This window comes from Penaeus japonicus, unplaced genomic scaffold, assembly GCF_977035675.1.
Source record: "Penaeus japonicus unplaced genomic scaffold, GWHDUDI00000001_assembly GWHDUDI00000026, whole genome shotgun sequence".
Lineage (NCBI taxonomy): Eukaryota > Metazoa > Arthropoda > Malacostraca > Decapoda > Penaeidae > Penaeus > Penaeus japonicus.
In genome coordinates, this window is record NW_028234428.1 from 27019981 (window position 1) to 27034980 (window position 15000).

The 15000-nt window shown below is 46.3% G+C and overlaps 1 protein-coding gene across 3 annotated transcripts in view; it reads right to left on the minus strand.

Moving 5' to 3' along the window:
• Positions 1–15000, minus strand: part of LOC122243065 (uncharacterized) — a 45556-nt gene that overhangs the window by 2064 nt on the left and 28492 nt on the right. The window contains exons 1-7 of one of the 3 annotated variants that reach the window (XM_086552220.1): positions 14688–14899; positions 13196–13304; positions 12077–12277; positions 11666–11833; positions 11141–11275; positions 2147–2300; positions 1–1293 (exon numbers count right to left, since the gene is read on the minus strand). The exon at positions 1–1293 is cut by the window's left edge and continues 2064 nt beyond it. In XM_086552220.1, coding sequence (XP_086408346.1) covers positions 1–1293; positions 2147–2300; positions 11141–11275; positions 11666–11833; positions 12077–12277; positions 13196–13304; positions 14688–14704 — 2077 coding nt within the window. In that variant the 5' untranslated portion in view covers positions 14705–14899. Of the gene's footprint in view, positions 1294–2146; positions 2301–11140; positions 11276–11665; positions 11834–12076; positions 12278–13195; positions 13305–14687; positions 14900–15000 lie in introns of those variants that run through there. The other 2 variants (XM_086552222.1, XM_086552221.1) reach the window with 2 other exon arrangements.

A 15000-nucleotide genomic window follows, 5' to 3' on the forward strand; every position in this document is an offset into this window, starting at 1 on the left:
GGCCCGGGAACGTCTGTGATTGGCTGGGAGACACACAGAACGATGACGTGTACACGGTGACGTCATAGCTGGGCAGCGCCCCATTGGTGGAGTCGTCGTGAGCGGCGTAAGCGCGCGACTCATTGGCGTAATTGGCGTAATCATTGGCCGGAGGGAACACGAACCGCGGACACGTCGCTTCCCGCCCGCCGCCGCCGCCGCCACCGCCACCGCCGCAGAAGCCCGTCACGCTGGGAGAGCCGCCCTCATCGTGCTGCTGCTGCTGTTGATGCTGTTGATGCTGCTGATGCTGCTGGGGTTGCAGCCGACCCGAGGACGGCGCGTGCTGCTGCAGGGAGGGAGACAGGAGCTTTTCGGAGAGTCTGGGGTCGTCCAAAATGGCGGCCGTGCTCGTGACGGGGAGGGAGTTGGGCGTGGCAGGCGTGGGCGGATTGGGCGTCGAGAAGGAGGGCGTGCTGGGGATGGCCATGGTGGGCGTGTGCGGGAGGGAGAGCGACGGCGTGGGCGGCGCGTAGGGCTGGTGCGTGAGGGCGCCGCTGCCCAGGTCCAGCAGCGTGGGCGGCGACCGCTGTTCGGCCGCCCCGTCCTCCAGGAAGCAGTCGCCGATGATGTCGTCGATGCACTGCAGGAACTTCTGCGCCGTGGCCTCGGGGAGGGCGTGAGGCGCGGCGACGTCCTCCCGCTTGCGGAACGGGTGCTCCAGCGCGAAGATGTCCTGCGGCTGGAAGGCCTCCTCGAACGGGAACATGGTCTCGGGGTCCGTCTGCACGTCCAGCTTGACGTCGCAGCCGAAGCTCTGGCCGCCGCCGTTGTAGTAGTGCTGCCCCGCCAGAGGCAGCGGGCGCGCGGGCTCGCCGCCGCCCACGCCCGCGTCGCACCACACGCCGCCGTCGGGCGCGGGCACGGGCGTGCTCTGCCACCCGTCGCCGCAGAAGGGTTCTATCCGGAAGGCCGTGGGCGGGTGCAGGCCCCACTCGCCGGGCAGGCTGGTGGGCGGCGTCCAGTTGAGGGGCGGCGGGTGGAAGGCCCCCGAGGGCGGCGCGGGACTGCGGTACACCTGCGGGCGCATGGCGTCCATGCGGTGCTGCGGCATGTCGTGCATGTCGGGTTGGTGCGGGTGCGGGAAGTAGGGGTCGAGGGGCGTCTGCGGGTGAGGGAAGGCCGCCTTGGGTACGAGCACGCCGCCCATGGGTGCAGCGGGGGAGCCAGTCATGCCCACGGCGCCCACACACACCTTGCCGCAGGTACACTCGAAGGGTGAGCACGAACATACGTCCGTGGCGAGGTTGCCGCCTGCGGGAAAGAGGGACTCGGCGTCAGAACATCCTTAGAAACATAGCCAGCGGGAAAAGGGGGAAAGAACAAGAAATTCACGAGACGCGCACAAATCTCAGGTGTACGAGATTTTAACAGATTGAGGTGTGTCCTAATACGGATATCATTCAAACCCACTTCTATCTAAACGACATAGCATGAAGAGACGATTTTGAACCATGAAAACAGAAGATAAAGGAAGAAAGTAAGACACACAAACATATGCAGAGACATTCATCTGTCCATCCGTCTGTCTGAGTGCCTGACTGCCTTTCCGTCTATGTGCATCATCGCGCACACATGTATCTACCTACACACATAGACATGTACTCTCACACACACACACACACACACACACACACACACACACACACACACACACACACACACACACACACACACACACACACACACACACACACACACAAACACACAATGAACATGAAGAAGGAGAAAAGTGGACTATATTAACCGCTCTACAGCCATTCAGGGAAACCAGGTTAGCATCACCGTAACAAATCAATTTCCACCGAAAACCACACCATAAAAAATAATAGGATAGTCCTTACGAGACCTCCTAGCTAATGATTACAAGAAGATGACAATAAATATTGGCTACGGTGATGATGACATGTGATGACGAGTATACAAACGGTAGCATCACGATAACAAAATGGTGATGATGTGAGTCTACAGTGATCATAACTGGGTGATGATGAGACACTACATGATATGAGACTACGGTGATCATAACTGGGTGATGATAACAGGCTACAGTGATGATAACATGGCAACATGGAGTGATTTTAAACGGCATAAACCCTGGTCGTACCGTGGGCGTTGTCGGGCAAAAGGGGTGGCGGGAGAGTACGGGGTAGTTTGGCGGGCGGAGGAGCGCCCACTTGACTGACGGACGAGTTGGCGGCGCCCAGATCCAGCACGGTCGAAGTCGCGGGCGGGAGGGATCGCTTCACGCCCGTTACTACCTGTGGGCGTGGGAGGAAAAAAATGGAATTTAGTTGGAGTCACATCAACCTTCTCAGGATAGTATGGGAAATGTTACATTATCAGAGGCAAACACACACACACACACAAACGTACGTGTGACTACATAGTTATAGAGACTTCAATAATAAACAGAGACATTCAAGAATGCATAAAGATAAGGAAACCAAGAGAGAGAGAGAGAGAGAGAAGAGAGAGAGAGAGAGACAGAGAGAGAGAGAAAGAAAGAGAGAGAGAGAGAAAGGGGAGGGATACAAAAAACACGAAAAAAAAAATCGGCGCAGAAAAAGGAGAGCAGCCCCCTACACCCCTACACCCCCTACAGCCCGAGGGCACAGCGCCACCCCGAGGCCGGGCCGAGCGTGGCACAGAAGGTCGGGCGTAGGGGCGGTCAGAGGCAACAGTTGATCATGGTTCCTATTCTCTAGTCCCCCTCCTAATTGAAGCCCCTCGGATACCAATTACTCTTATTTTTCGCAATATTTCCCGCATTTCTTGCCTCTTTCCGATCTCTCGTTGCAAACTCAGTGCGCCCGGTGAGTGTGTTGCAAGCTTGCAAGCGGGGACGAGCAAATGTCGGCGAAGTGTGTCCGTTAAAAAATGAGAGGATATTCCCGTCGTGGTCACCGCGCAGGCGTCGTTATGTGTGACCAACAAAGGTGGCTGGAGCGTCGCCGTATTATCCCCTTGTTGGTGTTGTGTTTACTGTTTGTGCCGCTCGCCGTCACCCACTGGACGCCCACCCTCACGCCCACTAATGTTCGGGGGGCGCCCAGCATCACGTAGCTCCCGTAACCATCAACATCTTCGCCCTAAATGCCCATCGCAGACACCCACGCTGGCCGCCCATAGCCTTCCTTTCAACTCATACATACGATTTAGTGTCGTCTGACCACCCACACTCGCCCCCTCTCTCGGCCGCCGCCCGCCCGCCCGCGCTACGCACTCTATCTTTCAGATCCTCGCACCTATCCACCAGGCCGCCCTTTCGCCCGCCCACGCCGCTCGTCCTACCTCACCCCCACCCGCACTCGACCGAGGTGTCGAAAGGATCGCCAGCACAATTAGCGGCGATGGATATCGCTGTGGAGTCATTAGTAAGAGTCAAGAGATACGTTGTCACAGCGACCGATCCGGCGGGCGAGTGTCTCTGCGCAGCGACCCAGATCACTGTCTTTCGGCCGGGAAGGAATCCGGCGCTTAACCGCTAACAGGCAACACCCCCTGAATGTAGCGCTATTTGCTCGGCTCGTTTCATCTTGACGCGAGCGCTACAGCTGATTCGCGAGCGTCCATGTCTTTCTCTCTAAGTCACAGTCCAATTCCTTCTGTTCCTGAACGCTCCTCCACTCTCTGAGCGACGTGGCATTAGTGGAGTCTATGGGAATTGCAAAATAGAGCCGACTTTCTGTATGGACATTGAGCGTAACTTTCCGTACTAAATGGCGATACAATTTGTTAATGAGCGAAACACGCTGCATCCGCTAATTACCACCCGATTGGCACACAATCAAACTACCAAATTCCGATACATGTTGTAATATCAAACGACACGTCCTTTCAAAACAACATAGGATAGATAGACAAAATAGACAGATAGATTGAATTAATTGATTAGTAGATATATAGATAGATAAACAATAGATAGATAAACAAACGTGAATGAATACATAAATAAGTCAAGAAAAGACACGAAGCGAACGCGTTGTGTCACATATGCTGAGTAACATTACCCCCCTCCTCCCCCTCCTCCCCTACCCCCACCCCATCTGTTATGAGTGATAATACGAGCATGAAAACATTACGACCTCCCTCCCCCATCCCCCCACCCCCCAGCACCCCAACGCCCATCTAACCACGTGTTACTCTTCACGCTACAGCTGACACGCCCCTTACCCCTCAGTCCCCCTCCCCCTCCCCTTCCTATTCCTACTCATCTACGTTCATTCTTCTCCCTCCCCCCTTTCGCTTTTTCTCTTCTCCTGTCCTTATACCCTTCTCTTCTCCCCTCCCCTTCTTCTTCCCTCCCCCCCCCTCTCTTCCCCTCCCCTCTGTGTAACTGTTTAAACGCCTGTGACAGCGCCTATATATATATATATATATATATATATATATATATATATATATATATATATATATATATATTCATTTATATATATATTTATAAATGTATATGTGTGTGTGCGTGTGCGTGTGCGTGTGCGTGTGCGTGTGTGCGTGTGCGTGTGCGTGTGCGTGTGCGTGTGTGTGTCTGTGTCTGTGTATTTGTATATGTATGTGTATGCGTGTGTGTGCATACGTGCATCTAAACATTTCAAACTAACTTATCTTCCCTTTAAGCAAGCATTTTAACAAACCATTACACCACATTAACTGAAAACATAACACCTCATGAAAAAAAGGTCCCCTCATACACACAACATGGACGTTCAGCGATGACAGAGTAACGCACAATAACACAAAGCGTAACGTGTATAAATTACTCTTTGTGACGTCATAATTCCTCATATCCTTATGTGAGACCCACGACCTCTCGCGGCATGTGGAGAGGTGAGAGGTATGCGACGGTTGTGGTATGTGGTATGTTGTTTGTGGTTTTGGGGTATGTGGTATGTTGTTTGTGGTTTTGGGGTATGTGGTATGTTGTTTGTGGTTTTGGGGTATGTTGTTTGTGGTTTTGGGGTATGTTGTTTGTGGTGGAGGGGTATGTGGTTTGTGGTTTTGGGGTATGTGGTTTGTGGCACAGGGGTATGTGGCATGTTGTTTGTGGCATGTGGTCTATGCCGTGTTGTATGTGGCTTGTGGTTTATGTTGTGTGGTTTGAATGGGTCTATGTGCTTTGCAATTGTGGATGTTGGGTTTTGTTATGGTGTGTTATGTTGGCTTATGTTGCTGCGTGTATGTGCTGTGTTTTTTTACGCTGTGTCGCACTATGTTGTTAAGTTATGCAATGTTAAGTTCTGTTTTATGTTGCCATGTAGTCATGTTATTCTGCTATGTTGTCACAATATTACTATTTCGATATTATATCACTCCCATGTCGTTATATTATGAGGGAAAGAATGAGAAAGAAAAGAAAGAGGAAAAAAAAGGATAAAGTTAATATAAAAAACAGAATCGGAAAAATACGGGGAAAATCAGTAAAAATATAAAACACAAAATATAATATAAGAAAATACGAAATATGTGGGAATCGACAATATAGAAGAAGAAGAAGGAAAGGGGAAGAAAAATGCGAAAATAGAGAAAAAAAAAATGAACAGAATAAGTAAATGAGTAAATAATAATAATAATAAGTAAACGGAGTTAAAAAGAATAATAAAAACAAAAAAGAAAAGCGAATAAAGTAGATATGACAAGTTAATAAAGTAAACAAGAGAAGCAAAAAAAGGCAATAAAATAAGGTAAACAAGAGAAGCAAAAAAGCCAATAAAATAAAGTAAACAAGAAAAGCAAAAAAAAAAAAAGTAAATAAAAAAAGAAGCGAAGCAAAAAATGCAAATAAAGTAAACAAGAGAAGCAAAAAAGGTAAACAAAATAAACGAGAAGCAAAAAAGATAAAAAAAGCAAACACAGAAAATAAAAAAGGTATATAAAGCAAACAAGAGAAGCAAAAAAGGTAAATATAGTAAAGAAGAAAAACAAATGAGGCAAATAAAGTAAAAAAAAGAAAAAAAGAAAAGCAAACAAGAAAATATAAAATAAACAAGAAAAAAACATAAAGATAAAAAAAACAAGAAAAAAAGTATAAAAAAGAAAAGAAATCAAATCAAAGAAATAAAAAGATAATAAATAAGACACAACACAGAGAAATAAAATAAACGAGACAAAGCAAAGACGAAAATTGCAATATTGTGAAATACAATCGAGAAAAAAAAAACAGAAATGAAAAACAGAAAGATATATAGTTAGAATGATTCGATAGATTAATTAATAAAAATACACATAGATAAATAAATAGATTGACTGACCAACAGAAGAAAGATAGATTGATATAGATAAATAAATAGATGCGTACATATAAACGAGCACAGATACATAAACACGTCCATATATAAAGGCGCAGTTTCACAGACAGATGAATAGATAGATAAATAGATAGATAGAAGGACGGATTATGAATATAAATTGGTATATGGTGGAACAGACAAATAGATAGTCAGAGAAAGAGGGACGGAGAGAGAGAGAGAGAGAGAGAGAGAGAGAGAGAGAGAGAGAGAGAGAGAGAGAGAGAGAGAGAGAGAGAGAGAGAGAGAGAGAGAGAGAGAGAGAGAGAGAGAGAGAGAGAGAGAGAGAGAGAGAGAGAGAGAGAGAGAGAGAGAGAGAGAGAGAGAGAGTTAGAGTTTGAGTGAATGAGAGAAAAAGAGAGATAGTGAGAAAGAGATAGATAGATAGAGAGAAATAGATATAGAAATAGAAAGAGAGAGGGAGAGAGAGAGGAAGAGAGCGAGAGGCGAGGGTCAGAGAGAGAGAGAGAGAGATAGAGAGAGAAAGAGATAGATAGATAGAGAGAGATAGATATAGAAATAGAAAGAGAGAAAGAGAGAGGGAGAGAGAGAGAAAGAGAGCGAGAGGCGAGGGTCAGAGAGAGAGAGAGAGAAAGAGAGAAAGAGATAGATAGAGAGAGATAGATATAGAAATAGAAAGAAAGAAAGAGAGAGAGAGAGAGAGAGAGAGAGGAAGAGAGCGAGAGGCGAGGGTCAGAGAGAGAGAGAGAGAGAGAGAGAAAGAGAGATATATAGAGAAAGAGATAGATAGAGAGAGATAGATATAGAAATAGAAAGAGAGAAAGAGAGAGAGAGAGAGAGAGAGAGAGAGAGAGAGAGAGAGAGGAAGAGAGCGAGAGGCGAGGGTCAGCCTTAGAGTACACACTAGGAGACCGCCATTTACGTCTGTCAAAGTCAATATTCTTCATGATGATAAAACTTGTGAGAGCGAAACCTTCTCTCTAAGTGCTATGTTGGGGCGCTATGTTGACGGCCATGTTGTGGGACCAAGTTGACGCTCAGGTTAAGACTATGATGGCAAACATGTTGGGAGAAGATGTGAATTGCTTGAATCGGAGAGCCATGTTGGGTTATGTTGCTTCCATGTTGGAATTATGTCGCAAGAAGTAGGTTAATGAGCTAATGTACCAATTGCTAGATAGGACGAGGAAGGTTGAATAGGAATAGGAATAGGAATAGGAAAAGGAGGGGGACAGAGAGAGAAAGAATTTGAGAGAAGAGAAAAAAAAAACGATAGAGGGAAATTCAGAGAAAGAGACAGATATATAAAATGAGAAATAAAGAGATAAAGAAATAAAAGAGAGAAAAAAAACGAAAGAAAGAAATGGAGAGAGAGAGATATGAAGAAAACAAGAGAAATAAAGTGAGAGAGAGAGAGAGATATGAAGAAAACAAGAGAAATAAAGTGAGAGAGATATGAAGAAAACAAGAGAAATAAAGTAAGAGAAAAAGAGAGAAAAGAAATAAACAAAAACAAGAGACAGAGAGAAAGAGAGAGAGGAATCCAACGGCGATCCACAATGAACGTACCAAAAAACAATATAAAAAAATGATACCAGAATTAGCGTGGCTTAAGAAAAAAAAAGAAAAAAAAGAAAAAAAAAAGAAAAAAAAATTGGTACCGGGAAATTCAAAAATGGGTACGCTACGAATCCGTGGTGCCCGTGGGAACGCGCCCGTGCCCATTGCCTCCCTCACCCCCCTTACCCCCCTCACCCCCTCCTCTTCATCCCCCTATCCCCGCCCCCTCTCGAAATGCCCTCCCCTCCCCTCCTCCTCCTCCTCCTCCCTCCTTTCCATCTCCCGCTTTTCTCCTGCCGTCTCCCCCTTAGACCCCCTCTCCCCCTCCCCCCCTACCCCCCCGCATCTTTCCCCTCAGTTTCTCCCGGATTTTATGTACACAACCCCCCCATCCCCCCCATTCCCCACCCCTCCTCCTCCCCTCTCCCTTCCTCCCCTCTACATCCTCCTTTTCTCCCCCCCTCTTCCTCTCTTATTTGTTTCTCCCTTTTTCCTGGTTGTTCTCGGGAGGGAGGGGGAGGGGAGGGGAGGGGTACATGCCCCTCAAGAATTAGTCTTTAATTAACTAATCTGAGAGTTAGGGGAGGGGGAGGGGGAGGGGGAGGGGTAGGGGGAGGGGTAGGTGGAAGAGGAAGATGGAGGAAGGGAGGAGGAGGAAGAGGAGAAAGAGGAGGGGGAGGAAGAAGAGTAGAGGAGGAGGAAGAGGAGACAGAGGAAGAGGAGGAGGAGGAGGAGGAGGAGGCAGAGGATGGAGAGGAGGTGGAGGGAAAGAAGGATGAGGAGGATAAGGATCAGGAAGTAGGAATAAGAGGAGAAGGAAGAGGAAAAGAGAGAAAAATAGAAAGAGGAAGGGTATATAATAGAGGATGAAAGAGAAGAGAGAGGACGGAAAAAATAGGAAGGGCAAGAAAAGATTAGGAGGAGGAAGATGAAGGGGGGATAGGGATAAGAAAAGGCAGAGGAAGAGAGAAAATACAGACAGAGAAAAAGAAAATGAGAGAAAGAGAGAGAAAAAAAAACAAGAGAAAGAAATTGAGAGGAAGATACAGATAGAAAAAAAATGAAAGAAACTGAGACAAAGAGACAGATGGAGAAAAAAAAATGAAACAAATTGAGAGAAAGAAAAGAAAACAAAACACGAGAGAAAAAAAATTGATAGAAAAAGACAAAAACAAAAGATTAAAAAACAGTCAAGAGAAAGAAACGGAGAGAGAGAGAGAGAAAGAGAGAGGGAGCGAGAGAGAGAGAGAGAGAGAGAGAGAGAGAGAGAGAGAGAGAGAGAGAGAGAGAGAGAGAGAGAGAGAGAGAGAGAGAGAGAGAGAGAGAGAGAGAGAGAGAAAGAGAGAGAGAGAAAGAGAGAGAGAAATAGAGAGAAAGAGAGAGAGAGAGAGATAGAGAGATAGATAGATAGATAAATAGAGAGAGAGAGAAAGAGAAAGAGAGAGGAATCCAACGGTGATCCACAAGAGGACAAAGTTGAGCTCTGGCCTTGCGTAATTGGGTGGGCTCGAGGGAGCGCCTGCCAGCGTGTTCCCACAACACTTTGCTTATTGGTTCTCGCGTCCCCGCTTAGCACAGGTCGCGGCTGCTATCGGGACCTCGAATGGGCTGGGGGGTGGGGGTAGGGAGGGGGGTGAGGAGGGGGGAGGTTGGGTCAGGGTGAGGGGGTGAGGAGGGGGGAAGGGGGTGAGGAGGTAGGGAGGAGGGGAAAGATGATGGGGTGATAACGGGGATGGGAGGGGGGATGGGGGGAAGGGGGTGAGGAGGGAAGGAGGGGGGGAAGGGGGTGAGGGGGAGGGAAGGAGGGGAAAGATGATGGGGTGATAACGGGGATGGGAGGGGAGGTGAAAGAGGGGATGGAATGGGGAATGGAGGGGAGAGAAGAGAAGGGGGAGAAGAGGGGGAGGGGGGAATAAGGACGGATAAGGGAATGAAAGGGGTGGGGAAGGTGATGAGGAGTGGGTAAGAAGGGGGGAGGGAAGGGGACTAAGGAATATATGAGGGGAGAGAAAGGAGGGGAAAGGGAGAAAGTAGGATGGAGAAGGAGGGAAAGGGGAGAGATGAGAAGAATGAAGAGGGAGGTGAGGGAGAAGGGAGAAGGGAGGGAGGGGGAAGGGGGGGAGGGCGGGAAGAAAGCAAGGGGGAGGGAGGGGGAAAAGGGACAGCTAGAAAGAGGGGAGACTTAGGGGAGGGAGGGAGGGAGTGAGGGAGGGAGGGGGGGAGAAGGAGATCCTGGTGACATTCTTATCCATCAAATTCCCCCCCTCCCCCCTCCCTCCCTCCTCCCCCTCCCCCTACGCCCTCCCCCTCATTGGACCAACGCACCCCAACCCCCTCTGTTGGCTACGGCCTCGAACTCTCCACCAACAAACAAACAAACAAATAAACGAATTACATTAAAAAAAAAAAATGAACCGCATTCTCGCTCGGCTGTTACCACTGCTACCCTTACCCCCCGCTTTCTTCCCATCAAGTCATCATTTGAATTATTTAGATCTGCATCTCATAAAATACGTTGGTGCGGATCTCTCGGCCAGTGGGCAGTGGGCAGTGGGAAGGTGACAGTGGGCAGTGGGCAGTGGGCATAAGGAAGGTGACAGTGGGCAGTGGGCACAGGAAAGGTGACAGTGGGCAGTGGGCATAGGGAAGGTGACAGTGGGCAGTGGGCACAGGAAAGGTGACAGTGGGCAGTGGGCATAGGGAAGGTGACAGTGGGCAGTGGGCATAGGGAAGGTGACAGTGGGCAGTGGGTACAAGGAAGGTGGCAGTGGGCAGTGGGTAGAAGGGAGTGGGAGTGGGCAGAGAACAGAGCAGTAGGCAGTGGGCACAAGGAAGGTGGCAGTGGGCAGTGGGTAGTGGCGAGTGGGTAACCAGTAACGGTAGGTGGGCAAAGGGGATTCCTTAATGATGTCTCCCCTCTGACCTCCCCCCCCCCCTCCAGAGCCTGAGTCAAGGGTGCTTAAACTCTTACTAAAGGACTTTGGAGGCCTCTCTTTCGCTCGCTCTCTTGCCCCGTCTCTTTCGCTCTCTATTTATTCTCTCTCTTTGCCTCTCTGTGTTCGCTTCTTTCTGTCGGCTCTGTACATCTTTATCTCTCTCTTTACCCATCTCTCTCTCTCTCTCTCTCTCTCTCTCTCTCTCTTTCTATCTATCTCTATCTATCTATCTCTCTCTCGCTCTCGCTCTCACACGCACACGCTCTCTTTCATCTACACACATCTCTCTATCTCTCTCTTTGTATGTCACACACACACACACACACACACACACACACACACACGCGTCCGCCTCACCTTAGTGTCCGAGAGCCTGGGCGGCGGTCGTCGAGGGTGGTGATGGTGCAACGAGAGACCACGACCTGTAAGACTCCTTCTGGCTTCGGCTGTGCTCTTGGCTTCGGGTCGTGGGTGGTCGTGCACGCCCTTGGCCTGAGGGGGAAAAGGGGAGAAAAGGGGAAAGGAGAATTAGCAGGATGTATCGGTAATGTTTGTCTTTGGGTGTTTCAGTTACTTGTTTATAAAGAGACGGGACATATCTTGCGTCGCCTCTACCATCACTATCAAACAAATAAAAAAGCCTGTAGCCTGGACTGAGCCTGTAGCTTCCATTTTTTTTTTTTTTTCTTTTTTTTTTTGTAGTAAAGTTTTAATTATAGGTCATCAGTTGAGGGAATAGCGAATGTTGATCATGGTATTGCAAGACGATCGGCATCAAATTTCCACCAAGTATTTCCAACCGAGATACAACACCACCAATCGCGTTTCTCTCAACCAAACCCACAACCGCGTTTCTCTCAACCAAACCCAGCCGTGCTTTACCTGGAAGAAGATGGCGTGGTCAGTGTGCCTCCAGAAGTGCGTGACGGGGTATCCGCAGTGACCTCGACACGGCAGCACCTCCAGCTTTCCCGAACACGACTTATTGGGACACGGTTTCCCTTGCTGCTTCTTCCTCGCCTTGTCACAGATGGCGGGCCTGAGGTGGACCTGTCAAGAGAGATTCATATCGTGGCGTCACGTTACACGATATTGTCCACTTGTTGACGTGGTGTTAAGATCGCTTGATTCAACTTGGAGGAGGATTAAACTTGGGAGATTTGATTCGTCTGTTCGTCGGATGGATATTCACGGGGATAAAAACAATCATTCAAGGGAACAAGAGAGAGAGAAAAAAAACGTCCTAAATTTCACAAAAAAATACAAAAACTATAGAGCCTCGCATCTCCTTACCTTCATCCCCCCTTCCAACGTGCACCGGAGACTGCAGACGACCACTCCCAAGCACGACTTTTTAAGAATATTGACATTGTGGTTGTTGGTGTTCCTCATGGCCCAGCCGGAGGAGTGTCGTTTCGCCTCCTCGAGCTCCGGCGGGTACACGAAACGACAGTGTCCGTCCGCCCAGTCGCAGAACAAGTCGAATTCGCTAACCTGTCGTGGTAAGAGGGGCAGTGTTAAAATGGCGATCGATCGGAAATGGGATAAGAGATACGAAAGACAGACATACAGTAGTGAGAAAAGGATTGATGAAGCGTGGCGTTTCGAAAGGGTTGAGTCGATTGAGGTTTCGGAGAGTCGAATGATTCGAAACGTTGCGGTTCGCTGTTCTCTTTTTCTTTTTAATTAACTGCGTTCCTTTTCATCTCTCTACTCACGTTACTGTCTTTAAAAAAGAAAAAAAAAAAGAACGTGCACTATACTAAATAAACTATAACTGAGCCTGTAGCTTGTGTTTTTCGAAAGCAAGTTTGAAATGTAGGTTGTCTATGATGAATTACCAAATGTTGAACACGGTATTGCAAAACATTTGTAAAATACGATATGTAGCTACAGGTACATAATTAAAAAATCAAATTTCTATCTATCTTGAAAATGATATCAATTCAGTTAAAGTATTATGTGTGATAAAGATATACGTATGTAAGCAAGTATGCAATCTATACATAGCACATGCAAAGCTAACCCAAGAACCATATCTCAGAATGTAGAAACTAATTCAATTAAAATGGAATAAACTCGTTCACCCGCACAAATATTTAGTTTAATTAAAAATCACAAGAAATCGAAAGAAACAGAAAGACAACGAAAAGAAAAGAGAATGACAAAAAATAATAAGTATTTAATATACTGTAGGAGCAATAGCCACACAAAACCCATTAAAAAAAACTTATATTCGGTACAAAACTAAAAAAAACACTTACTTTAGGTACACAAAAACAAAACCCACTAACAAAAACACTAACATTAAGTACAAAGCTAAAAAATACACATACGTTAAGTGCACAAGAACAAAACCCATTACCAAAAACACATACAATAGGTACAAGGCTTAAAAAAAAAACCACTTACTTTAGGTATATTGGAGTCATTTATATCCCAGTCGAAGTGATGTGGCGGCGCCATTTTCACACAGCCGCTCAGCGCCGGCACAAGTTCTCTCACACTCCTGCGGGACATACTAAATCCTTCATTATGAGCACCTCAGTAAATACACCTCGTTCTATAATTGTAGCTTGTGTATTTTAGGATGTGTGCTGTGTCTCTGTATGTTGAAGACTTGTTTTTTTTTTTGCTGTGTGTCTATATTTTGTGTCGTTCAGTATATGTTGTATCTATGTATACTGTATTTCTGTTCTGTTGTATCTCTGTTTGTTGTATTTATGTATGTTTGTTGTGTCTATTTGCTATATCCCTGAATGTGGTATTTATATATATTGCATCTTATTATACAATATTAACGAAAAAGGTGATGAATAACATTGGTGATAATGATGATACGCAATATCATAATAGTGATTGAAGGTGGTATCATATGGAAATGGATAAGAATAACAAGAATGATAATGATGATAAATACCATTAAAAAATATATATTTTCAAGTCATGTTACTGAAGCAACAACAACAACAACAAATTCTGCTATCCAGTCGAGTCTTCGAAACCAAGCCAAGCTCATTAAAACAAAAGCTAAGCTAAGAAAAACAGAGCCAAATGAAGCTAACTGAAGTAAAACCAAACAAAGCAAAGCTAAGCAAAGCCCAGTAAGCGAAGCACAGTAAAGCCTTACCAAGCTAAACAAAGCCAAGTCAAGCAAAACTAAGCCAAGCAAAGCAAGCCACAGCAAGCCAAAGTGAGCCACAGCGAGCCAAAGCAAGCCAAAGCAAGCCACAGCAAGCCACAGCAAGCCACAGCAAGCCACAACAAGCCACAGCAAGCCACAGCAAGCCACAGCAAGCCAAAGCAAGCAGACTTCGAAATGCCTCCGAATTCTCACGTCCATCAAGCAAAAAAAGGGCCGATTACAGGACAGTACTCCAAGCTCTCTGGTCCGTGAAGCTGCCTCTCCGAAGAAAAGGCCTCCTGGCGAGTCTCAACGGAACAATTTAAAGGCTTAATCTAAGACATTTGCCATGAAGGAGCTTCTAGGCTATTCTATGCATATGAGGGGAGAAATGTGGATTACGCTTGTACCCTTTGAGAAAGTTGATTACACCCGCACCCTCTAAAAAAAAAAAGAAGTGGATTAGCTCGTACCGTCTGAAAAAAGTGAATTACGCTTGTACCGTCTGAGAAAGTGGATAACGCCCATTTTGAAAAAAAAAAAAATGGATTACGCTCGTACCTTTTGGAGAAAAAGTGTTAGGCAGATCTACTCACATTCATCTTCGGGGAATTAATTTGATTTATGTTTTTATTCGTTACTCCTCCCAATGATTAGGATAACATGAAGACCAATATAAACCCTATGAACACCCCCCTCCTAAAGATAATAAAGAATATATAATAATAATCCTTAATGAATAAAAAACAACAACTGAATAAGTTGAAAATAGGAGCTTACACTAGGTCATAAACCATCAATCCGTATTCCTTGTAGCGTCGGATTCTACACCGTTTTCTAAACACCTCTTCAGTGGCTTTGGATTCCTTTGGATTTCACTTTGTTTATCGTCACATGGCATTGATGCACAATTATCACGTGCATTAATGTTTGCGGGTTGCAGGCCGAAAGCAAAGGATATTTGACACTTTAGGCGACGTGGAATAATTCATTTGATGTCAGTGTTATTTGTGACATTTTTTCTCTCTCTATTTTCTATGTTAAATATCACCACATTTGTCATAAATAAATTATCAGAAGAATCACGTTTTTT